General features: G+C 38.3%; 1 protein-coding gene across 1 annotated transcript; it reads right to left on the reverse strand.

Moving 5' to 3' along the window:
* Positions 1-149: 149 nt before the first annotated feature.
* On the reverse strand, positions 150-26,866 carry SUGT1 (SGT1 homolog, MIS12 kinetochore complex assembly cochaperone). Its single transcript, XM_082059977.1, has 13 exons — positions 26,755-26,866; positions 26,612-26,657; positions 22,822-22,912; positions 22,068-22,137; positions 21,645-21,715; positions 16,908-16,961; positions 15,041-15,057; positions 13,977-14,011; positions 13,295-13,391; positions 12,503-12,610; positions 2,323-2,413; positions 1,327-1,508; positions 150-692 (listed from the first exon to the last, which is right to left on the reverse strand). Exons 1-13 carry the CDS (start codon positions 26,784-26,786, stop codon positions 591-593), a joined length of 996 nt encoding a protein of 331 aa, XP_081916103.1. The 5' UTR covers positions 26,787-26,866; the 3' UTR covers positions 150-590.
* Positions 26,867-27,375: the final 509 nt, after the last annotated feature.

Consider the following 27,375-nt stretch of genomic DNA (forward strand, 5'->3'; position numbering starts at 1 on the left):
GCAATCTCTTCCTCTTCATTGAATGCCAGTTTTGCTCCTACACACACCAGCTTTTTTTAAGCAGTGTATTCACATCTTTACCTATATGCTTTAAGTGATTGCCCTCATGAAAAAACAAGATTACTAAAAATGAAATGAAGCGGCTTCCGTATAGAAAAAGTTATATTTACAGTTTTATTTAGCAGAGTTAAGGAGCAAACAATTTTAACAATTGTTGAAAAGTGTTTTTACCCAAAGTTGCCAAGATCTAATAAGTTATTGAACAGAAATATCAGGCATAAGGCAATAATACTGACCAGCCCATTAGAGATCACCCCATCCCCAAAGAGCAGAGCTGACGAAGGCGGTAGAAAATTTAGATTGCGATTGACTCAATTTCCAAAAATCAGAGATGATGAAAACAGGGTTCCATTCTTGAGTGTATCTTTAACATCTGCAGATGAAGGAACTTCTAAAGCACGCAAAATGCAAAGACAATTCCTGCTTCCAAGGGAACATTCAGTGCTTTGAATCCAAAAATGCTATGTCCAGACACAGTGGTCAGTACATGACTATGGCAACACATAGATGGTAAAAGATTAAAAACAGGATTAGAATTTTTTCCATTCCATGTCATCAGGAGGATTTACTTCTACCTTCCTTTTACCAACATCAGACCAGTTGGTGCTCAGAACTGTGCCTCCAGACTCCATCTGCAATGTGAGAGAAAGCTTGTTTAGTTTGCTAGAAGAATTCTAGTGAAAAAAGCCCACATTTCTCACAGCAGATAACAAATTCTGAAGAAAGGTGAAGAACTTAGCTTCATGTAGAAGTGAGTTACACAGGAGTTCTGTGTATCTATAGAATAAAATTTGATAACGCCATCATTCCATAATCTTCAGCCCAACAATACTTTTTATCAGTACTGGATACACTGAGATGTTACTTCATTAACAAGAACCTTTTAAAAGGTCGTCTTGCATACGGGGGTCACAACTAAAAGGAACTGGATATAAACAACTAAAAGGAATTTGATCCTTTTACTCACTGCAACTCTACAAGCTCCAGATGAGCCAAAAACTGTGCTTCCTTTGATAACACTTAAACAGAGACAGGTGACAAAGCACAAACTTCACTGAGGCACAATGACTTACAGAGTCAAATCAGTGTACAACATCACAGTTTTTAATGAGTCTTGTTATACCAGTATCTCCAACAGAACCACTGCCATTCATTACAGGCCCAAGGGTTTGGTAGCTACATGCTTCCCAGCTCACACAAAGCTTAGTAAATTGTGTCAGTATGCAAAAGTTACACATTTCTTCAAAGAAAAGAGTGAAGACTTACAAAGGATTTGTTCATGGCACGTTTCACTTCATCTGTACCATCTGAATAAATTTGCTGGAAGAGTTTATTTAAAGCTGCATCTCCTTCTAACTTCTCATTCTTCTCCTCTTCTTTGATTTCAACTACCAGTTTGTCCCAGTTCCTTGTGTAGTGAGAGGATGATGGATATAAGTGCTGGGTATCTGAAAACAGAAGTGTTAGTTAACCACGCATTTTCTCATGACTTTTAGAGCAGCAGAGAACACATAGACATGTACGTATCCAATGAATCAGAGGTGATAATGGAACATGAATCTGAAAATGCAAATGGCTTCTTCCTTAACGATATAACCACTGCAGTGACAAAAAATAAAGAAAACCAAGAAATGCTAGAGACTACATTCAGCAGCTGCAAAAGTTTACTCTTAAGTAAACACAGTTATATAATTTTGTTATCCAACACTAAAATAATGGATAACAGCAACACAAATAATTAAAGTTCAAATGAGGCAGGAGATACTGGCTGCCTAAAGCCATAGGAAAATTTGAGCTCAATTTCAAAATATATCTGAAATCAATAAATCGGGAGATTCAAATTCCCTCAAAGACAGACAGTCAATCTGTCTTGAAAAACTGCAAAAGTATTACTCTCCAAGAGAGAAGGAACACTTAAGTAAATAACAATTACTTAAGCAATAATAGAGGCATAACAGAGCACAGAACTGAAAAACATTGACCCAAACAGATAAGCCCAGAGGAATTAATGACAAGCATGTATCTTTAACAATCCACCAGCTTAATGGAAGTTATGACTAAATTTAATACCAAAATTTTAGTAATGTCCTGCACACTTTTTCTGTCAATTCTTGGTAATAAAAACAATATGATTAGGCTTTTCATTGTAAATATGTGAAGCTGTGATTTTATTAACAATTTTAAACACAGAAATATTATTAGTAACTGCAAGTAATTTAATACAACTAAACCATTAAATCCTTAATAGTTCAGAGAACAAACCTGGTGTAAATTGCTTTAACTTAGGAGAATCTCCCTGCCCCTCCAGCTTCTCCCATCTTACAGCCTCTGGCTTCTTCATTTTTATCTCAACCTACAAAACACAAGACAAGGAACAAGTTAATCCAGACGGCCAACAGTTCTGCCAAATAGGCTTGAATTAGTTGGATCCTGTAGCAGCGAGAAAATTAACTTGGTTTTACACGTGCAGTTTCTAATACAAAGCCTGTATTTTAACAAAATTTACCTACCTTACAGGATGGAGTTACGTGACTTCAAGTCACACGTGAACTAAACTCTTATGTGGTTGCATAGCTCTTCTATCAGACTTTTACCTTGTTGTTTAGTATCACTTACTTTCTTCTGCTTACTATTCACTTGATTTTTTTTTTTTTTTTTTTTTTTTGGTAAATTATGGGATCCCAGAAGTATCACTCAGTCCCAATGTCTCTACAATGCCAGGTACCAAGTTATTATCTTTCAAGCATCCCTTTCTGGCCAGTTGGCTATAATAATTAAATTGCACTTCTGAAGGAATGGCAAAATCCAACTTTATCTAGGTTTATATTTCATCCACCAAAAATATTCATGTTCGATGTGTAGTAAATAAACCAGAAAAACACCCGGGACTATGCAGATCTCCCCACTGGAGAAATTCAGAAGCTGTACTCATTTGGTTCAATGAACACACAGCGCTACGGAGAAAACTGTCTAGTATTCATTGACAAAACTGGCAATTAAAAATGGATATGGTTGCAATTATCGTAGGAGAAACAAAATTAAGTGAAGTATGTCGTGCCCTATTCAGAACTACACACAATCCCTTTAGACAACCATACTGAAATGTTTTTTTGTAATTAACCTTATCCTTTGGTTACAGGGTTACAAAGTTGCAAAACAATGCCTGCAAAACAAGGACTGTCTAATGTCTCTCCAAATGACAAATTCACTTAAGAAAATGTCACAAAGATCATATGACGCTATTAATTAACTGAAATCAGTGTTTGCTAAACTTCAGCAGTTCCTTATTTGTGAACAGCTCAGCAGAAGTGAGTTCTCAGTTCTACCTAAAGCCACTGTAACCTGGGGATCCCGGCAGACCCCAGAACAAAGGCACCTCTGTAAAAGCCAACCCTACAGATCCCAGCAGCAAAGCTCCTTGCACAGCATCATGTTGGTCTGAAATTTCTTAACTTTATTTAATTCATTCTTTAAATCAGTCACTGGTAAGCAACAGACTGAGATACCCTATAAAAATGAAATGAGCTCATTTAAGTTTCAAAGCTCACACATTTGTAACCATGCTGCATTTTAAGAATCAGAATATTCTATTATGATTGGTTTCCCCCCACATACACCCCCAGAGAAGCTACCATTTCCCTAGACAAGCTGAAATACTTATCTTCCACCACTAACTTGTACTGAGAACAACAAAACGTTTAAGACATGAGGCACGGAACGCTCTTCAAGGCAAGGGGAGAGTTTCAGTCACTTTGTAAGTCCAACACCAGTATGTACTCTCGCTCCCCATGTCTCTTGGATTTCCAATGTTTTTAGCAACTTTACAAATTAAGCATCAGGGTATCGGCTTTTAAAATAGTGAAAGTCACAGAACAAAAAATAACCAAATAAAAATAAAATATCATATTACTATATTTGCTCAACCTACCATCCCTGAAAAAGGCCTGTATTCCATAGTTTTATATTGCATTCTGAAAGGATGCAGAGCTTGCTGTTGAAAGATGCAGATGAAGCATTCAAACTGTGCCAAGAATTAGTCTCTAATAAAACTAGAGTAAACAGTAAAGCTTCCTTCACTGGACCCTTCTAAAACACTTTGGAAACACAGACCTTAAAGTTCATTTTTTGAACACCTACACTCACAAATCTAATGCTCTGTGATTAGCTTAAGGAAGCGAAAGCATTTGTGGAACTTCTTGTTTGTCTTATATGTAGATATAAGAGTGCAAGAACTAGCAGCTTGTTGTGGTTTGTTTTTTTTTTTCCCCCCAATGGATATGGATCTCATGAGTCAAACATTTAAGTTAATTAGCCATTTACAAAGGCACTAATTAGTTATAAGTGAAACATGAGTATAAATTTAAAACAACTTGTCTTTCCTCTGCTTCCTATATAATTTTTCTCAACCTGAGGAAACTGTATTATCAATTCAGTTGTACATTTAAGTAGAGGAAGCTTTATTTTTAAGATACTATATTGTGCTTTTTAGTGCATCCCCCAAACGTTCTATTAAAAAAGTATAAATGCTTCATACTGAGACTGCACAACTCTCCATCTCTCTGATTTCTCTCCTGTTTATTTCTTTCTGTGCTATCTCCTCTTACCCTCATGCTTCAGGCTTTCACAGATATCTTTCAGTATCTCAAATACAAACTATTTAATCCACATTAACTGCTAATGCAATATAATGCTTGGTATGAGCTACAAAACATGGAGTTTTTTCTGCTCAAAATAGAGTTCTCCTCAAAGAACCCTTATAAAGACCTTTGATTATTCATCACAGTACTCTGCCCACGCAGAAAAAAAGAAGAAAAAAAAAGGAAGGATCTTTACTGTTGCTACTCCAGTAATCCCCCTCTCCTTTTTTAATCTGCTAGTTCTTACACTTGCCTCTCTGAAACTGCCCCAAGTCAGCACTACATGACAAACATCCCTAAAGAAAAGGAAATGCAACAAACTAATTCCCAGTGTAAGATGAAGACTTCTTAAATCTCAACTATTTCAACCCTGCCAAGCTAGAAGTACAGACAGCTGAGGAATTGAGACAGAACGTATTTATGACATGATTAAACGTCTACCCCATCTACTTCAATTGAAGTTACTCATTAGGCAAAGTGGCAAGCAGGAGCAAAACTAGGGAAATCATTAACTTCGTACCATTATACAACCACATTTTCCAAAAATATAAAGCTATAAAATTCTGCCTGTGAAGGCGTGTGTTTCTTCAACTTGAGAGCTTTATTTGATCTAAGGAGAAACAACTTTGCGAGTCCCAACTATGTGCACAAATGGCAATAAATGCATTTTAATGAACGTTTTAAAGCAGATACTGATAGCTATCACACAGAAAAGTAACATACCAGTACGGACATTTATGTCACATCTAACAAACAAGTACCATTAGCTTTTTCCTCTCCTTTAAAAAAAAAAAAGAAATCAGTACTTGGGCAAGAGCAATACATCAACACTTCGCCAACTACTTTGATTTTACATTTATATTTCATAAAATATATGCCTGTGTGCCTTGTGCCAACTTCAGAATAAGAGACAGGAAAATTTCACTGCAAACTAAATGCTTTGCATGCCACTTAAAGACAACCTCAATTCCTCAGCCTCTCCTTGCAGCCCATGCCATGCTGACCATCTCGGCAGGTCCCGCCAGGACTTGCTCCTCTCTGTTCTTGTCTTTCTTGCATCGGGAAGCCCCAAACTGCACACAGTGCTCCAGATGTATGAAAAATTCCCACAGAGAAATAATCCACTTTCAGCTGTAATTTTAAGTTCCTTAAGGGCTCAAAGTAAGCAAAGCAAAAAGGAAAAGAAACACGGAATTTTGACAAGAGTAATTTGTGCACTACTGGTTTGGAATACTGTCTGGAGAGAAACCAGACACTCTGAGAAGGGGATTGAATGGGGGATTCATTGTTGAGAAGAAACTCCATCCACAGTGAAAGGATGCAGAGAAGTTTCTACTCATAAAAGCAATCAATTTTTAAAACCTATCAGAGATTTTTGCAGCTGTTTGCAGCTTAATCCAAGCACTAGCTATCAGAAAAGATGGCAGAGAGTTACTCTCAAAAGCTATTTTAAACTATTTCATTGGTAGTAGAAAAACACAAAATTCCTCACTTTAAAATGACTAACCATAAGAGAGCATTTAATCTAGTTTTAAGACAGAATTTGTCCCCTTAGCTACAGATAAACACAACACTAATTAGTCCTCGCTAATTTTCTAGGTAGAAGCTTACTGTCAAAAAGCCTAAACCTCTTGATGAACTGGATTTCACTGGGATAGACACTAACAGTTGAACAGAGAAACATTAAAAGGGAAAGAATTTTTACCTTCCTCCCTAAAAGAAGATTCTGGTGTACACTGACAGGTTGCAGAAGCTTTCTTCCTGACTTCTACTGTGTTTCATATTTTACAGCCCATGCTAAGGGAAAAATTCACTTACCACTGGTAAATTTGTTTCAAGCTCTGATCAGATGGATGGAAGAAATGAGAACTGGCAAAGTGTAAGCAGTAGTTCCAACACTAATTTTAAGATGCATTCAAAACCACCCTTTTCATTTCTGATGTTTTGCTATATCATGCACACAAAAACCGAGAAGTCAGGGTTTCCAATCAAATACTTAAGTTATTTACTGAACTACTGACTGCCTTGCCTGAGCTGTAAATTTTAAGTGTTGAAAGTTATTTCATAATCATCTCACATATTTTGTTACCTAAATTTAAACGTAGGTCAAAACAGCACTACATTCTAAAATGTATGAGCTATTCAAACTTACCTCTAAGATCACATGCACATACAGTTTTGGTATCCTACTTATTCAAAGATCTTTTACACATTGCTTATATTCTGAATTCCAAGATCTTTGGTCCACAACTTTAAATAAAATATACTGAGAAATTAAAATAACTCTACAGTGTTATCACAAATAAATGATAATTAAGAACTTTTTTCTCTAGTGAATATATTGCAACAGAAGAAATTTAGCATGCACCTTTCAGCTTCTTTGCCACCTATGTACTATTAAAAACTAAGTGCAAAAATGCAAATTTTCCACCTCACTGATATTACATAGCAATTACTCATGAAAATTATGAATTTTAGAGGAGCTAGTAATACAGATCATTATGGTATCCTAAAGCTGTTTGTCACTGCATCCTCAATGTAAACCATCACTTTTGCAGCAGAAGTTTTATGGGGAGTGGCTGAGGGAACTGGGGCTGTTCAGCCTGGAGAAAAGGAGGCTGAGGGGAGACCTGACCACTGTCTACAACTACCTGAAAGGAGGTTGTAGCATGGAGGGGGTTGGGTCTCTTCTCTCAGGTAACAAGCTATACGACAAGAGGAAATGGCCTCAAGTTGCACCAGGGAAGGTTTAGATTGGGTATCAGGAAAAATTAATTCATGGAAAGGGTTGTCAGACATTGGAACAGGCTGCCCAGGGAGGTGATGGAGTCACCATCCCTGGGGGTGTTTAAAAGGCATTTAGATGAGGCTCTTAGGGACACAGTTTAGTGCTGGATTATGGTTGGATTCTACGATCTTAAGGGTCTCTTTCCAACCAATATGATTCTATGATTCCATTCCAATAATTCTTATATCCATCTTCTCTCAAGACAGAGAAAAACCCTTTATGCATAGTTTTTCTTTATGCATTTATATAAACCATGGGTACTGACTTATACGCTTTCAAAATATGGTTCTCAAAGTATTAACAAGTTTAAATCTGCCCCACACCTATTTGTATTCATAAAGAAATAAAAATTAAAAATAAATAAATAAAATAAAATAAAATAAATAAAATAAAATAAAATAAATCAAACCTATTCTGAGCCAAGTAAATATGCCAATAATTGGGAAGGTTTCTTTATGATCTAGCCAGGAAATTGCTCCAACTAGCCCTGCCTAAGAGATGCAAGGAATTTTTTAAAAAAGTATTTAAGTCATATCTTAAATACCAATTTATAATTTACAGAAAACATATATATGGGAGATATGAATCTGCATGAAAGCCTCACAGAGAAAACAAGTGCACAAGAGCAGCGAAGTCTGCATTCAAGTGTGTGCAAGAAATTTAATTAAAATACTTAAAATGAAAAAGTAAGTTTTCAGGATCAGACTGCACTGGTAAGAACCAGCCTCAGTTAAAATAAATCTTTTCCTCTGTTTATCTGTTTGTGTACATTTGCCTCTGAACACAGACCCTGACAGCAGTCCAAGAGTGTATGAAATAGTTTCACTTCACTCTTAGCCTTTTACTTTACATTGAGCAACAGGCATTAGTGTGCTTTTCCAGTAAGCTGCACAGAGTATTTCATAGTTTGCAAGGCAAAATGGTGATTTGAGGAGAAGAAACATTCCATTGATGCACACTACCATATCCTCGGCATGAAGCTGCTGAGAGTGTGCTTCCACCTCAGACATCTTATTAAGTAACAGATGTCAACTGTAGAGGAGGCTGAGGATTTCTAACTCGTCCCCTGTTTGCAGCACAACTTTGATCTCTAATTAAAGGACAGTTCTGGGGTAAAGGAACCACTCTCTATTGCTTTTTTCAAATGGGTCTAAATTGCTGCAAGTCATTGCTTGCAAAAAGCCAAAACCACTGAAAACTGAAAACTCACAGCAACTGTCCCCAGACTATTTGCAGATGCAAGAGCAGAACAGAAGAAAAAAAAAAGCCCTTCAAGTTCATGAGCACACATGCTAAAAGCACATACTCATCCTCACTCTCGTCTTGTAGGTCTAAGGAGAGGAAAACCCTGAGCATCACCTGGAACACAATAGAAGAGCTAGAGAAACTGCTCATGTTACAGTAGTTTCCAACAGAACACGGCAGAATATTCCCCTGGAATCCCAAAAATACTAAAGAGGAAAAAGAAAGCAAGGCTGACTGTGCACAAAGAACTGTTTCAGCACGTTAGAAACATCCAGATTATTTGTGAATTTCTACTTTCCTGCCATATTTTCTGGACAGCATCAGATCAGCTAGTTTTATCTTAAACATATTTAGTTACGTTTTTATGCCTTTTTCCTTTTATAAGGGAGCACGATATTATGGACACTCAGCTATAGGATAATGGCACACTGGCAACTGCTGAAGAACAAACATGGTTCAGGCTTTACATTTGGGCTCCCTCTTCTGGAAAGAAGTAAAAAAAACAAGTAGCACCACTAAAGGGCACCTTCCTCCTGTTAAATGCTGAATGCAACGTGCAGTTTTCAGTGTGGCACAGGGTTTCCCCCACTTCAGCTGACACTTGGACACAGTTGAGGATGACCATCAAAATGCACAAAATCTTAGCTATTGTCTACAAAGTCAGGCTACATACGAACATCAGATGAGCTTCCATTTGTAAGGGACAAATCTCAAATGCATACAGTGCTTTTTGGAGCTGCTGTTACTTTTTGCTTGGTCACATTCCCATGGTCAGTCACCTTTGGCAGATGAGGAGTATAACCAATAACGTCAATTGATCTAGTTACACTAGTTATGATCTATCAACTATGCTGTTCATGTACAAGAAAAAAATGCGATGCATATACAGCAATTCCCTCAAGAGAAGGCCTCATTACAAGTTGTATTCAGCATTTTGTCACATGAAGCTGAGGCCTTAGATCACCAGAATTACATGCTGAACCACACTGGGTAATTCTAAGTAACACATAACTAAATGTGAACAGGAACAATAATCAACTCAAAGCTGATTCTGCAAGTAGTGATATCTATTAAATAGCAAATAAACTTTCGAATTAGTAAAAAAGTGGCTCCAAGAATGGCAGTAATACATACAGGCACTATCAAAGGCAGTCTGTTTCATTTGTAAAACTGTTGACAACTAGAGAATATACAATACTAGTATGCAAAAAGGAAGAGACGAAGATTTTAATCTCAAAACTGGACTTAACCCACACATTATAGTGTTCTTGAGTCAGCATCAAGTGTTTTACCCTCCTCTAGCACACAGCTTGAAGTCAGAAGTCTGCAGGTTATCAACACTAATTTACTTCTACTCACACAGAAACCATTCAAACAACTCCAAACATCGACCAGTGTTACCTCTGCAGCATTTGCTAGTTCTGTTCTTTTCCAAACAGACACTTTGTATCTCAGAGCTACACACAGCATGGATTTACTGAAAGGTATAATTTCTATTTTGTTGCTAGGAAAGAAACCATTCTTAAGGTATCAACTGCATTTTCCACAGCTGTTAACATTCCCTGAAAGAACCAATCCCAAAGTCTTCAAGTTCTGTCTGCTCTTTGCAGTTATTTTAGAATCTGTAATTCTGCAAATACTATTAAGGCTATTTTCTCCTCCTGAATTTATTCTTTTGCATTTGTCAAGTGACACTGAATTTCAAGCAGCATTGAGAAATCCCACTCCAGCCTCTCTTAGTTACCAAATCACGCAGGACAGTTCTACTGTCTGCCACTTGCTTCATCCTCTATTAATTAGTTTTATGAAGTTCATGGGAAACCCAAACTACTCATCACATAACCTGCCCATACATTCCACTGCTTCCTCATATAATTAGAAAGACCAGACTCTTCCTTGCCCAGCAAAGACTACACGATACTAATGATAATGTGGCTCACACATTCAAAGCGACAATGCAAAATACAGCCGTGTGAATACATGCAGTTATTCTTATCTGAAATTATCAATCCACAGGAACAGATCTGTTCCTATTGCATGGAAACAAAATTTTTGAGTGTGTAAAAAAAATAATAAAATCATATAATTGGGAAGATAATGAGAGTATGTCTTTCTTTCCAAGTCCTTACAAAAGGACTTAATGTAAATGGTACAAAATAATTTGTAAAGAGTTTGAGAAGTTCTAAGATAGTTTATTCAAAGTAATAACTGCATGTTTTCCAAAGTAAAATATTCTAAGCCTTTAAGGAAGTCTTCCCATGCATAATGTACACCTGCTTTTCAATTCTTCAGCCAGACTCCATCTGCTGGTCAGAATCAGAAGTATCTCAGGCATCACTGACTTCTGCTGCTAGAAAACCTTCTGTGTTCTTGTACCCCCTTTTGTCTCAAAAATATTCTCTCATAATTATATAAGTAGTAATATTTGGAAACAAATACAAAATACTTACAAATAGTACACTGCCTAGATATAACTGAAGGTCTCACACCACTTCATGAACCTCAGTCTAAACAAGGCTCGAGACTACCAGAGATTATTCCAGACATCAACCCACGCTAGAGATGGTAGCGTAGAAAGACAAAGTCAAGTTCATTTCAACAGTGCTCAGTGGCATCCAGATGCTTCATGAAAATAATGGTAAATGCCAAGACAAATAATAAGTATAAAGCAAGCTAGATAGGAACATGAAGCAAACACGACTTCACAGTTACTCCTCTTAACAAGGTCTGTGCCCATTCCACTCATAAATGCTAATGGACTACCAGATTTTCTACACACTTTGAGCGCTCTGCTTATCTCTCACAGTGTAAGAGCTCACACAACTCAACCACATAACCTGCCCAAGCTCCTTAGTGCAAGGAGCAGAAAAATGAAACCAAGTCTCTGTGGAAATCCTCTCATGACATCTTGAAGTCCCCCTTCCCTGAAATGATGCAAGAACTGTTATAGGTACCTTTCTGAGAAGGGAATATGTAAAATGGTACATGACAACACATAGGAATTTCCAAAAGCTCTGCAGAACCACTGCTGAAATACAAGGAAAGAAATGATAATACATTCCTGCTTCAGAGACTTAGCCTTGGCTCTATGGACAAAGCACATGTCTGTCTATGCATTATATCAACAACATATCCTATGCCAGACCACAGTCAGTTTCTTATTTTTCTATACCTGTAATACAGAAAAAATCAAATGCTTGGACAAAAGCCTTCTCTCTCATGCCATGCTGTTTTCAAGTGTCTTCAGGCAAGTACTATTTCCAGAAACAATGTGGAATACACCCTCTTGCAAAGCCAAGAACAGTCAACCATATGGCTAAGCTTTACCAGCAAGAAAAGGCCACAAAAGGGTAAAGAAATTATTTCAACACCGAAATCCTCAAAGTCTGACTTATTTCTCAGGCATACAAAGAAAACAATGCTTTATAAGGCAATACTGGCTCCTAAAAGTTTAGTAGAAAGGTGTTCATATTTTCCTAATACCCGAATTGTAAGAGTGAAGACCACAGTCTTCTTTCTACAGCTACAAATAAAAGCATCCTCAACATAACTGTCATTTGCACTACAGTAAGCACCATCACCTTACTATTTCTGATATTTGCACAAGTTTAGAAAGCCTCCCACCAGCTGAAAGGCACCTTGAAGCAAGAAAAAGCAATTCTTTATGAAAAGCAAGATATTATGACTGTTGCAGAGAGACAAGACAATAGAGCAGAAAGGTTTTCAACATCAGGAACAGTCAAAGAAATAATTTACACTTTAAAAAGCTTACCTTTGTTGAAAGCACTTTAAATGTACTTTGCTCTGGCACTATAGAATGAAGAAGAACAAGCTTTAAGTTGTAGTCTTCACCTGATGGAAGTCTCACTGATGCATTCATCTGTCAACAATTGAAAACATGTCTCTGGTCATCTTTGAGAGCAGTTTTCCATTTCCAAGTAAAGGATTGTCATCTGGCACCAAGATTAAGTGATTAAATTAACGACCCTTCACTAGGGCACTTAACGAATCAGCTGTCAGAATTTCAGACAACACCATTACATTACTGCATTACTGAACAACGGGCTTCTAAAGTACACTAGAAAATGAACAGGAGATTTCAAATCTTAGCCACCAAATACTCAAAAAGCCTACTATTATCTTGTCAGCTTGATCTGCATTATTTGGGGAAAGAACTATATGGTAAATGAAGTATCAACATATTAATAACGGAACACAAAAACATGCAAACTATGTGGCAAGTGCTCACCCAACTTTAACAATCTAAAGCTGATAGTAACAACCAAGTACCTCCAGTACTTCACGAAGTAGCAACATAGTTGCAAATGAGAACTTAACTTCAATATTCTCATTTGTACCACATATGGTATTACAATAGAGATTAGTGCATTTCCTTGAAATCTGTATTCTGCTGCGACTGACAATTTTGGTAATGCCAAACCAAGAAAAACCCACCCACCAACATTCATTCTTCGTTTTTTTATTGTGGCTGATAACGTTCACTGGTTTAATTACTACATCTTGGGGAATCTAGGGATGCGTATCAATAACCAACACAAATCACCTCTTTCTCCGAGAACTGCACGCTGACATCGTCCTTCTGCGCATTCTTGATCATTATAGTCACAATTACTTGAGATTCTGTTTGGTACCAGTCATATCTGAAAAAAAATCAACCAACCAACCAAGAGTGAAAACTGACTGCAAAGAGAGGTACAGAAGAATATCAAAAGCTGGAACAGTACATTGTATAGTTTAATGGGGGAGAGAAGACATACAAAATTATATTTCTCCCCCCTCCTCTAAGACACCAGTTGCAGAACTGACAAGTAGTTAAAGAACGAATCATTTTTAATCAAGAAGCACATAAAAATTCAGTCACTTCCTTAACCAATTCATAATATTGTTTGCCTTCTGTAAATTAAATGGCAGTTTTTAGTTCTTAAGAGCACCTCAAAAACATTACCTATACTAGGTGTGATGGGCCAATCTTTGAATTAAGCTCAGAGCATGAGAATTAAAAACAGAAGCCAGAATGCTTCCTTCATTCCCCACTCTCCCAGTGAGGCATCATGGCCCGACTCAAATTCAGTCTGAACAGACGTGATGACATGGTTTGAGAAACATTTCACTGTCATGTTCTACAGTTATGGAAAAATAATTATCTCGCTTCTCCAATCCCCAAGTCAAAGAACAGTTATATGCCAATTATTTTAATTCTCACAGTAAAGCTGAAGTCAACTTACTTGATCTTTGGTGGCAGAGGTTGCTGTTGTGAATTCTAGTTGAAGCGTATTCCATTGGAAAGAAAGTTACATCAGCGTAAGTGAAAATATACCATGAACTACTTTCCAAAGACACAAATCATTTTCAGACTGATGGCTCCCTGTTTCTTGATTTATGTATGAGCATTAGCTAACAGGTGAAGCTCTTAACTGTTCTTCTAGCCACTTATGACAGATTAAGAATTAAAAAGCTTCAAGTTACATTAAATATGTCAGTCTGTAACTCAGAATATATTGGTCAGACATTCTATAAACAGCGGTAAGTTCTGCTTTAACGCATTTTCTTCCTGGATAAGAAATACATGTGAAAGACATACAGTGGTTATGCTGCTAATCTAGAAGTCATGAAGGAAACCCAAAATAGTTCTGAGAATTTATGGTATAACTTTTAAACATAAAAACCTTTTAAGATTTGTCTTTACATACACCCACCATGTTTTCTGAACACTCTCCTCCTCTATCCTATTCTTAAAATGTAAAAAAGTGAAGTAACTATGAAAGATAAAGATGGAACAGAACACCAAATGCAAATTCTCATTTCTGTCTCGAAAAAAAAGGGGAGGGGTGTCAATTTCAACATTTCTTCTAAAGATTTCCAGTAAAAAAGGAAACTGAAAACTGAACATGTTACAGCAGGAAAAGTTCTGCACAAACTCCCTGCAAGCTATTGGAAAACAAAGTTACTTTCTAGCAGTCACAAGCCAGTCAGTATTGTCAAGATGAGCTGGTTAATTTGTAGAATTAGGACACAGACTGCAAGCAAGAAAGTTAAAATTTACTTTAACGAGTGTAAAGTAATTCCCACACGTATATGCCATTACTAAAAGTTTTCAAGGATCAGATTTCCCAGCCTTGGTCTCAAATAAAATATCATGTTTAGAAGAAAAGTTAAATCCTTCAGAATTGCATGCAACAGAAAAGATTACTTTTAAAGCCTGAAAATTCTAAGAAGCCACTGAAATCCAGAAGTACGCTCTAGCTTAACCAAGAAATCAATTGTAAACATATTCAGGAAAATATCTTACCATTTCTGTCTGTGATGCTGCAGAAAGAAAGAAAAGTTGCACTTTCAGAAAAAGACATATTGAACTTACACGATATATATTTATTTTAGCTTTCTTCAGTTACTCCAGACATTCTGCATTTATTCCAGTCTCAACAGTAAAACAGTTAAAAACATGCCAGTTCTACCTCTAATATTTTGCTTTTATGACAATCTACTTTTTAACCGAACATCAATCAGCAACTTGTGCAAAGAAACAACTGTAATATAAAGCATGTTCTGATTAACAGAAGGAACAAAGTTTCCATTAATTACAAAGTTTCCTTGCTTATCAGAGACCTATACAGACCTTTTTTAATCGAAGTAACATCATGACAAAACTTTTAAAAATCCCTTCCTGCAAGTCTGTACTAGGTTTATCATCCTTCCATAGGAACAGCACTAAGTTCTTATCAAAACTGTCTCATACTAGGCAAACACAGCTGGGGAATGAGACGGAAACCAGGCAGAGATACTCACTTATATGACCTGAATAATACAACACTTGGATCTAAACAGCAGCTCAGTATTTCCTCTTTTGAAATATTTTTTGTAACTATATTTTTTTTCCTAAAATATTTCAGACTTAACACATTTGAAAGGAAACAAGCTTTCTCTTTGCTTATTTATAATGCATACTGCTAAAAAGACACAGAGTAATAAAACAAGAATATTAAGTTGTAATTAAGAAATTAAGAGGTTTTGAGGGTTTGTTTGTTGTGGGTTTGTTTTGTGTTCTCTGTTTGGTTTTGGTTTTTGTTGTTGTTGGGTTGGTTTTCTTTTTGCATTGTGTTTTTTTGTTGGTTGGTTCTGTTTGTTTGTTTTCCCCTCTCTTCTGAATATTAGACAATTAAGATAATGGTTCAAAACAGAAAAGACGGGGATGAATACTCAAGATGAAACAGGACAACTGAGTTGAACCAAACAAAACGCTGCAGAAAGGAATTACAACATTAGAGGAAAATGTGTATTATAACCTTTTTCCTTGAGAGGGCAACAGAAGTTGTCACCCAAGATAACTCTTTGCAAAGAAGACCATGCAGGTCAATTACTTATCTGATTTATCCAAATAAAAATAAACCTGGCAAAAACATGTCACAAAGCAGAAATTTGTTCATTCCTATCCAACACAGAAGGATTGTCCTCTGCTTTTTGGTCAACAGGTTGACATGAACTTGTACTTCTACTGCCCCATTCTTTCGTGTGCACCACAAAGAGGGGGCAAGTCACAAAAGGTGAAAGAAAAAACTAAATCAGTTATTTTGTTGTATCTCATAAAAATCCACAGGCACTTTATGCACAGTGGATGAGTTCATTGCCAGGGGTGTCAGTTTGTAGGAAGGTAGGAAACTATACTCACACTCATTGACTACCACGACACCAGAGCAGCAATTAGCACCTGACTAAGGCACCCTCCGCATGGAATCAGAAGTAAAATCCCTGAATTTCCACCTTTCTTTCCAACTACATGTTCTGCAAGACTCAAAGCCTGATTTTTATGCTTTTTTTTTTTATAAAGTAAGCTGACACACTCTTCCACAGTTAAAATTAGCTAGCAGTTGTATCTGAAAGCAAGTTAAAATTAATTATGATTGTCTGAACTTTAAATAAGGACTCCACTGTCATAGCTAATTATTACATTAAAAATCCAATATTTATGTTCCTCTAAATCTGAGGTATAAAAGTGTAAGGATGTATATTCTGAGAGAAAGAAGATATGAAAAAGCGACTTTTTTAAACAAAAAATTATTTTAAGTAAGAGATAAGCTGTAAATCTTTGAAAAACGTGACACAGCTTCAAAACGCAGGGCATATCAAACCCCTTATCAAGTAAATGTGTTTTTTCTTACCGTTTAGTGTTTCTTCACATCTTTTAATCCAAATAGTAAAGGTATCATCTACATCTAGAAGAGATCAAACACAGTAACGTTTAAACTCTTCAAGTACTACATGTATTGCAAGAAGAATAATTCTTCACAACTGCCAATTGGAACAAATTAACCACAAACTCATATCAATTTACTAAAAAAATAGTATTTTTTCCTAATATGTTATCGGAACCTCAGTTATTCTGGTTAAGCTTTAAGTATTCTTATACAACTCTACTATTTAAATCTGTTACATTTAATTAACTTCAAATTAATTTGTAGGACACTAGATTTTGTCTCACTGACCCAAATACACTATTGCTTTCCAGTCTGCTTAACCCCTACATAACTGTTTGGAAAGCAGGAAGTACAGATTTATACATTTTTCCATTAATCTTAAAATTATGTTTTCAGTCAAACGCTTCTTCTCTAGAGAAATATAAAAAGAGATGGTCTTTTCTGAGGACAACCCAAAATCGCACAAGTTTTCACAAACACCAAGTATTTTCTCCTGCTGGTTTTATACGAATTTTACAAACACATCTGAAGTTTCAAGGATGTTAGGAATACACAGGTGCCAATTCCACTCTATGAATCAAAATCACAAAAATGTTTAGTAAGACACTGATATTCTAGGAAGCAAGTTCCCCAGATACAAATTTATTCACTGGAAAATAGCTCAAAAAGTAGTGGTGTAACGTCAGAGTAACCATCTTATTTCAAGAAAATTCCCAGAAAAATCTTTCACAGTCAGGTAATAGAGAAGTGGCAATGCTACTGGCAAACTACTAGGAATAGCTGAACTTTTTATCTTTTTACAACAGAATTCACACTGAGGGAGTTTAGGCAGCCAGCTATCCAGAGGGCTTGAAGAGGCTCGAAAGAAGAGCTCCCAGCAGACATGCATAAAACAACGAGTGCGACTCCACTGCAGTTACGCCAAGTATTCACCCCAACCCCTTCAAATATAAAATGTACATAAATGTTAAGGTGAGCCATAGGTCTTAAAATTGCTACCCCACTCCTCAAGCCACTTCCTCTTATCTTCTGCCATCCTCACCAGTAATCTTAAAAGTCATCTAAATTTTAAGCTATAAAACATTTATGTAACCTCTCAGTTGCTGTTAGAAAAAGATAAAACCTCAAAAAATATGGCTGTCTCGACATTACAATACAATTGGTCACTGACTGCAGTCTTTTCTATATTCCTAGCAAATCCTGGGAAGAAGACACTATTTTCAGATGGAGAGAATAGAAGTTAACTGTCAAAGGGTTCTGTTGGGTGTTCCAAGGGCTGGCTTCAACTACCTAACGTACAAATAAGGTACTCAGATGACTGACTGCACACTGTCCTCAGAAGTACACAGGGAAAGGAAGCAAGGTAAAGGACCTGAGATGCAGAAAATTAAGTTCTGATTAGATAAGGAAAATTCTTTACTAAAAGAGTGGTCAAACACTGGAGCAGACTGCCCAAAGAGGCTGTGGAAACTTCAGCCTCGGAGATACTTGGATATCAACAGGAGAAGAACCCGAGCAAACACATGCAGGTTCCAAGTTAACACTGCCTCTGGCCAGGGCATGGAATCAGATGAGCTCCAGAGCTTCCCTGCAACCTAAATTAATCTATAATTTTAAAACTTAGCACCTGTACCCTAAAAAGACTTGCAAGTTTTGCAGCCTAAAACTAAGTGTATTAATCAAAAGGGAAATTATACGCAGTAGGTTCAGGAATCTAACAAAAGAGAAACTAAGTCAAGTCTCCACTGATCCAGCCTCTGACTTTCCGGAGCAGATGAGGAATTCTCTTTTTAAGAGTGGCCTATGACGAGACTGTTACGCAACACAAACTTTCAAATAAAGGTCCAGTGTTATCTGCCCTGTTTTCCTAGAACATCCCCCTCACCTACCACTGCCTCTTCCCCGCATCTCAGCACATGTTATACTTTGAGGTAAAAGCAACTTATTTTTTTTTTGGTGCTCTATAATTGCATTATCCTCCCAAAGAACTTACCAGAAACTTTTACGAATAACTTTCTAATTCAGAAAGCCTAACTGGGCCCTCCCTTACTGAAAATCTACTAAGAATACAAGAAGAGTACCCACTAAGATGTTCCTTCAAAAAGCTGACACAACCCATCTTTACTAAATTCATTAGGTAACCACGGCAAACAAAAAAAAAAAAGAAAATTTGAGTATAATTGTGCTATATCCACATAACACACTGAAGAGTGACAAATCATGCTGCTGCTTCAATCTAAGGCAAATTAACTAACTCCAAAAACCCACATGCATCTAGTCTCAATGCCTGAGTGAAAGAAATCTTGCTTCCTAATGTTATTTTATAAAATAAAGAAACATTGCACATTCAACAATTAATCACATCAAGTTCTGTTTAGCTATCCCTGTAGGTGGGTAATGGGAAGCTTGCTGTGGTACCCTGGGCCTGTCAGTCCTACCAGTAATGAGCACAAGCGGGAAGCTCATAGTTGTCAGCGTTCCAGATTAAGATTTGGAACAGCCCTTACATCAGCAAGGAACAGAAACATTTACCGGTGTGCTTCTGCCCCCTTGCGTGGTAAAGAACCCAGCCTTGCTGGCAAAGAATTCCCCGTCACAGCGATTCTCTCGGAGGAAGCAGCAACAGCTGAAGTCTTCTCTCTTTATCACCTGCTTAGCGGTATGTGGCAAATTTTCCCTCTGTGCTTTGTTCATTTTGCACTAGCTCCGTTTAACTGGAAGTTAATTGTTTTGCCAAAACGCTTATGCTCACAGTTGTGTTCACCTGGGATCCATCACACATTCTACAGTACTGCAAAGGCAGATTCTATTACTGACATAAACTTGCCAGCATATTAGGTAATATATGGAAGACAATCAAATAAAAATCTGTATTTTTAAAAAAGCCTTCAGGAGACTTCTCATCTCACAGCAGGTCACAGAATTTTGTGATGAGACACAGGAAGCACAGCGGAAACTATTGTCAGATGAGAGAGCAATCAGGAAGGACTGGGAAGCTTCAGAAACACTTCAACTGGGTAAGCAGCAAAACAATGGTAAATTAAATTCAAACAGGTAGAAGTCAAGTGATTCAAGACTGTGCTATTATTTCAGGGATTCTGAATTAGCTCAGAGGGTCCTGGTATTGACTGACCTATCTAAAAAGAAATCTGCAGCTCTCTGAGCTGTTGTGCCATACAACATAAGTAGAATGTGAGGTTAAACAGAATGAAGAAGAAAGAAAGAGTGATGCTCTGGCCTGAGGAGATTTTGTGTATAATCTGTATTGTGAACAACTTCAACTGACAAACTAGAAAGGTGATAAAAATCCATGCACATGAAAAGCCTCAAATTGACAGTGGTTGCTTGGGATGGGGCAAGAATATGAAAAATATAGACTAATCATTCAATTAAATTCAGGAGTGATGACTTTGGAGATGTACGAAAAGCTACCTATCAAGTAAACAAAACAATACAAGTCACTGTAAGGAAACGCTTCCTTTCACAGGAAGATAATAAAAGAGAACTCGGCTAGAGTGCAAAGACACACTTGTCTTTCTAGTGTAAAAAACAGTGCAGACTACCTAGTTACCCAAACTACCAAAACTGAAAGAACTTTAGGAAATTTCTTACATTTTAACTCCTATTCCAGAGCAGCCTCAGCTGACAACTAATCATTGCTGCAGTTCCACCACATTCCCCTTCCACCACCATTACTGCTGCCCCAAAGCTGTTCTGCCGCTTCACTTCTGCTGCCTTCAGTACCTTCATCGGGCCATAGCAAGACATTAATCTGGGGGAAAATATTTCAGAAATAGTAGCTTTTTGCCAACTGGATGCACTGAAAGAAGAGGCTAAGCAAGTGCAAGAATAGGAGGAAGTGGGACTGCTTGGCAGCAAGCACGAATTAGCTTACACTCCTATGAAACTTCAGTTTTAGATCAGAGGATCAGATCGTTTACTTGTGAGAGACATCGTAATTAAATTTTTGGTAAACCTTAAGGTCCCACTGTTACAGATAAGACAACATACTAGAAAGATCTGAGACCATGGCAATGTTCAACAGATGAGTGCATTTTGCTCTGGTGCTTTTCTTACCACTTCCTTCTGCTGAATGAGGAAGAGGTTTTATTTAAAATAGAGGACAGAAGGGAAGAGACAGGAGTCACAACCATCTTGCAATTGCTTTGCTGTATGCTTCCCCATGCCTTCTATCAAAGCTTTCTGCATTAAACTACTCATTTCCCGCTTCTAGAATAAAGTCAGGTTTTAAAAAAGCTGTAATTCTCCCCAAATTATGAAGTACCTGAGTCCAGCCAGGTAGCCAACACTTTAAGAAAAAAAAAAATATAATAAATACGCTCCTGTAATTAAGTGAAATGTCATGCAAGGTAAAAATCCATTTTGTCAGTTTGAATACCAATCAAATTTCATGACCTTTCTAAAGACTAGTCTATCAAATGGTGTAAGAAGAAATTCCAGCTATGTATATGAGCCTGTTCCATTCAGAAACTTTTCTACGACACTTAATGCCACACCAGTGCCATGACCTCCATGAATCAAGAAAACACTTGACATTTTATACATTAAAAAAAAAAAAAAATCATTTACTACTTGCTGAGAACTTTGATACACATTTTAATCAGTTTTACACTAACACATTAAAAAGTTTATTCTCATTAGCAAAGGAATACTGTGCACACAAGAAGTTGTAATACTTACTGTCCAACCGCTGTCCCTCTCTGAAAGACTCTAAAGCAGATGTATAGTTTTTCATATGATATTCACCTAACCTGACAGGAACAAAGAAAAACACAAGGAAGCAGTAATTACTTTTCAGTCTAATCCACATTCTGAAGATCCCAACATCCTTAGTTCACACACTATATTGGTTATAATAACACACCTAAGAACTGAAATCAGCCAGGAGGTGTGTTTTTTAAACGGCTACAATGTTAAGATAATCGCCCCAAACTAAATTGCTTCTTATAACCACAGCTTTATTATGGATGGGTTACAAGCAGTATGGCACTGAATTAGTTCATTCACGGTATTTCAAAAAGCTTGTATACAGCCATAATCCAAATACTAGTATTGCCCTACAGATTATCACACTATTCATACAGTGCAGTATGTGATACATACCCTTTTCTAAGGAGTGCTACAGCATTATTTGGGTTGAGTTCTAGGGACTTCTTTGCATCTGCAACTGCATCTGTTGGAGGTCAGTTTAAAAGGAGAGGAACATAATATGTTATAAAAAGCAGTACTGAGCATTTTGTAAGGTGTACTATGTTATCTTTCTTCCACAAAAATCACACTTTGAATTACATCTAGCCACAACTGCTATGGATGAACCCTTCATTCAGCTGCAGAGCTCTATGTAAGATGTAGCATTAATTTCATTTAGTCAAATCCTCTGCTTAGATCTGAAGTGTGAATCTGTTTGCTTGTTTTCTACTGGAAATTAAAAATAGACCAAATCTTAAGTTATTCAGTTAATCTTTTTCCCAGGCATTATGCAGTTATCACATTGCTATCATACCATGAGAGGATTCAGTCTCTACCAAAAACATAAGGATGGAAGATGCTTACAACACAGAGCTTAAAATCTGCTTAAGAAGTCTACTTCAAAAAAAAAAACCTGCCAAGATAATACTAGGCTAAAATCAAACTGAAAGCTGGGACTGCAGAGTATGGAATTCCTTGGAAGTTTTGCAGAAACAAAACAATCAAAGAAAACTGTAAAAGTATGTTCTAACTGTAAAAGTAGCATATTGAGTTACAGGTAACACTTGCTCTTATTACTATATTTGGCTTCAGATTGAAGACATCTTCTGTAAAGAACGTATTATAATACGCTTGTAAGAGGATTCTCAGTGTTGTCTAAAGATGTTACCAGCATATTTCTGTAGAAGAATATGAGCATAAGCTCGTTGACAATAATATTCGGCATCATCTGGATTCTTTTCCAAAGCTGTTGTCAGTTCCTGTAAAGACATATATAAAAAAAAAAAAAAAAGATGAAACGGCACCTCAGAAATTCCCATAAAAATACAGTACCAAACTCTGCCAACTAAGAAACATTTCAGAAGAAAATACCCCAACTGGCACAACTGTCTACCTGTTGCTCATTTCTCACCTGCAAAGCCTAAACTTCAGAGATTGAAGTATAAGGAACCTGCCAATTATATCAAATTCCAGGAGGCTGTTTCTTACTGAAAAGGAAACAGGACTTTCGAATGCCTTAAAAATGAAGTCTAACACACAGATGAACCTCTATATTCCAAAGACCTTCCTGCAATTCTTGGCATATTTGTACACGGGTCTGCTGGGTCTGAGGAAGCACTGCGTTATGAGGAATTTGGAAGTCAATATGCAGTATGTCGAAACATTTCTGTGAGGATAACCTGCTCAAAGCATTGTAATACATGATGAAAACCACATTACATGATAATGAGTGTAAGAGATTGTTCCAAATTATGCTGAGCACAAAAGCAGGAGAACAAAATACTTACGGAGCACAGAGCTCACAGGAGATACTGTTGCACAATGGGAATAAAGTAATCCCTTGTTAGGAGAATCACCAGGTATACAGATTGAAATAATTGTATTTTGCTCTATGAGAAAAGTTTATGACTTGCACAACCAAAGACAATCACAAAGACTTGATATACACACCTGGAAAGAGCATCTCCTGTTATTTCCTTATTAGTGAAAGAAGTTCTTATCTTTGCTAGAAAACAGTAAAGTCTTCCAAAGCCACTACAGTATGTCACTACAGTACAGTAACTGTTGGCTAAGTTGACTTCTACTCAGACATCTACTCAGAATCTAACAAGCATGAATGTAGCTAAGATACAGGCTTTAAACACAGCTGCCAAAACTGTCCCACCAAGCCAAAGAAAAAGGAAGAGCAGAAGGACTTGCCTCAGTTTTAGTGTGATCAGAGTCTTGTCACAGTTGTCACATAAAATGTTTATGCCAACTAGGAGTTAAGTGGTCACAGCAGCTTCTTTCAGCAGTAGTTCTTACCAGTGTAAGATACACAAATCTCCAGCATGTAAGTCTAAAACCTTAGGGGTCTCAGAAGAAAGTGGCAGGCAGTAAACAACTGCAACTTGATCTAATTGCATCAATGCCCTCCTAAGACTTAGAGTCATTCAAAGGCAGCCATCATTATAGAAATACTATAGGTATCCACATGGGAGTGACATGAGGTAACCCACATATTAAGACTGGTTGATATTAATGCTGATAGGTGAAGTACACCTTTTGACCCCCAAAGCCAAGTGGGGTCCAACACTGAACATTACAGGCATTTCACAGGGTCACTTCTGTGACACATCACCTCTCACTCCAAACATACTTTCCTGTGATCTGTGCAGATGACAGGAACACCGATGAGAACCAGCAGGCAACGTATGAACAGATTCTCCTAGAGAACCAGCCCTCACTCCAGGAAAGTAAAAAAAAACCCAAACCCAAGCATTTTCAATAGTGTGAAACTCATCTCTTTGTTGGGTTTTTATCAGTAAGTCACCACATCTCATTCAGACACACACACACGAAATAAGTTACTCCTATAACAGCTATTTGAGAAGACAGCCAGGTAATACTCCACTAGCACCAGGAACTCCAGATTATGGACACCAGCAACAGTTACTCAGAACACGCTTACACCTTGTCCTCACACTCAACTGTGTTTTCTACATATTTTGACTCTTAAGGCCCTCATCATGCAACCAAGTTGCAAATCTATTTCATTGGGAACTCTCAGCTCCCTCCATGCTAATGTGATAAGAGTCAGCATGAATTCAAGGAGCTTTTGTCTCCACATAGTAAGGAACTTTTTCAACTTAAAATGACAAGGAAGTCATTAAGGAGTTCACAGCTTCATCATTCACACAGTAATTAAAGACAGATTATGACCTTTCAGTTGTACCAGATCCAGGTGCATAAAGTTGAAGCATGCTCTCCAGGAGTCAGAGAAATCTGAAGTCCTGAGGCCACAGTGCAGAAATACCATGCCAACTGGGCACAAGTCTAGTCAGGTGCAGGAGCATTACACAGCACCACTTATACAGTATTGTGTCCCAAGTTAGAAATAGTAAGTACATGAGCTAAAAGACCACACCTAAGATCATTCAAACACGGTAGACTACCTGGAGATCCCAGCTTCTAAGTCAGCAAAATGCTTCACTGAACTCTGGGACTTACCAGTTGAGAGATTAGCAAGTACCATCTGCCTGCTCAATTCAGTACTTTTTAAAAAGGCTACACAGGTGACATCAGTATTACTGTATCAAATATTAAATAATTACTAGATGTGTTACATATTTAATTACTGAATGTACAAAGAACTGAAATATCAACTAGAAAAACAAAGCAACTATGTTAATATGGGGGAAGGAAAAAAGCATATGCTGATACTATTCTTTAATATTTCCAAAGATCTTTTGGCGTAGTTTGTGACTTTTTTCCCCCCACAATGGCAAACTTACTTTTTTCAGCTCTTAAATTAGTTTTCCTATGCCAAACACATTTGTTTATTCCAAAATGCTTTTCAGATGTCATTTATCTTCTGAAAAACTTTTACAAGCTACCACCTAAACCTCAAAGAACTGTAAGATTTAGCTTCACCATTTTCTATAGGGAAAGATTATTTGGTATCATCTTGTGCTTCTGACACCTACTCTATTCAAGCAGAACTAACCCTTTACAGAAATACTTACCCTGTTCCTCTGAAAATAAGACACGGTTGGTATTAATTTTTGCTCCAAAAGATGCATAGTTTTTTTTCATTTGTAGCTGCCTAGACACTATTTAAATCGACTATTTTATTAACTGTATCTAGGGCTTATTTTTGGAGCAGGGCTTATATTTTGAGCAACCTGAAAAATCATGCTAGGGCTTATTTTTGGGGTATGTCTTATTTTCAGGGCAACAGGGTATCTATCTTCCAGTCTGTCTTCTCATTAGCCCTCTGTTTTAAGTAAAAATAAGCTTTGAAAGCACATTAATACACGTTAACAGGTAAGATCTTTGAATCAATGAACAGACCAGGTTGGAAAGGACCTCAAAAGATCACCTGGTCCAACCTTTTGTTGGAAAGGCCCAGATGAGATTATCTAACACCCTGTCCAGTTGCGTCTGTGCTGAGGAATCTACAATGTCCATGGGGATGACTGTTTTCACAGTAGAAAAAATTATTTCTTATGTCGAGATGAAATGAAAATCAGTTCCGCTCCAAATAAAATATAGAAAGAGGAGAACACAGGGCAGACTAAAAACTAGTAAAGATTGAATGCGTTTCTCCAGTAAGTTCGGGGCTTTCTGAACCACAAACTGTAACCGATTTCGCTACACGAACCTACAACTACCTACGTGGAAGATAAAGTTGTTTGGGTTTGTTTTGTCGCGGGGTTTTTTTTCGTTCTTCACGCCACAGGCAGCACAAGCGCTTTTTGACAGCACAGCGCTGGCGTCCCCGCAGCCAGATCCCGCACGACAGAGGTTTCCAGGGGAAACTCTCCAGTCCCCGCTCGCAGGAGGGGCGATCGCACGACGCTCCGGCCGCTGCCCTCGCCCCCACCCGCGGCAGGACACGCTGCGAGCCCCGGCTCCCTCCACCGCCACCGGAAAATTTCACCCACCGAGCGGCACGGCCCAACGCCCCCGGCCCTCACCTGCGCCGCCGCCTCCGGGTCCCGGTCAACGTCGCCGTCCGAGAACCTGCCGAGGAAACACAACGGCGTCAGGAGGCGAGGTGGGCGGGAGGGAGGGAGGGAGGGGCGCGGGGAGGCCGGGGGAAGGGGAGGAGGGTGCTGACCGCGGAGGAGCCGCTCCCGCCGCCGCCGCCATGCCGCCCGCCGCCCGCCGAGAAACTTCTGGAGACGCCAAGGCGCCCGCGCAACAAACCCCAAGGCCGCAGCCGCGCAAGGCCTGACGGGATGCGGAGGAGGAACCGGCCCCGCAAGCTCCTCCCGCGCCGCTCCGGGTGAGGCGGGGCGGCCGTGGCCACCGAGGCGAGCCGGCTGCCTCCCCTGCCACAGAGCCGGAGGAGCGGCCGCGGCAGAGGGGTTTGGAAGCCAGCACTGTGCCCTTGTGGCCAGGAAGGCCAATGGCATCCTAGGGTGTATTAGAAGGGGGGTGGTTAGCAGGTCGAGAGAGGTTCTCCTTCCCCTCTACTCTGCCCTGGTGTGACTGCACCTGGAATATTGTGCCCAGTTCTGGGCCCCTCAGTTCCAGAAGCACAGGGAACTGCTGGAGAGAGTCCAGCGCCGGGCAACGAAGATGATTAAGGGAGTGGAGCATCTCCCGTATGAGGAAAGGCTGAGGGAGCTGGGGCTCTTTATCTTGGAGAAGAGGAAACTGAGGGGTGACCTCATTAATGTTTATATAAAGGGTGAGTGTCAGGAGGATGGAGCCAGGCTCTTCTCAGTGACAACCA

This window comes from Streptopelia decaocto (genome assembly GCF_964273445.1).
Source record: "Streptopelia decaocto genome assembly, chromosome: 1".
Classification (NCBI taxonomy): domain Eukaryota; kingdom Metazoa; phylum Chordata; class Aves; order Columbiformes; family Columbidae; genus Streptopelia; species Streptopelia decaocto.

Coding starts and splice junctions, on each gene's coding strand:
- SUGT1 (XM_082059977.1), bottom strand. CDS start 26,786: ATGGCGGCGGCGGCGGGAGCGGCTCCTCCGCG. Junction 22,138..22,821: donor TCTTCTACAGAAATATGCTG/GTAACATCTTTA, acceptor GACCTCCAACAG/ATGCAGTTGCAGATGCAAAG. Junction 21,716..22,067: donor GTAGCACTCCTTAGAAAAGG/GTATGTATCACA, acceptor TGTTCCTGTCAG/GTTAGGTGAATATCATATGA.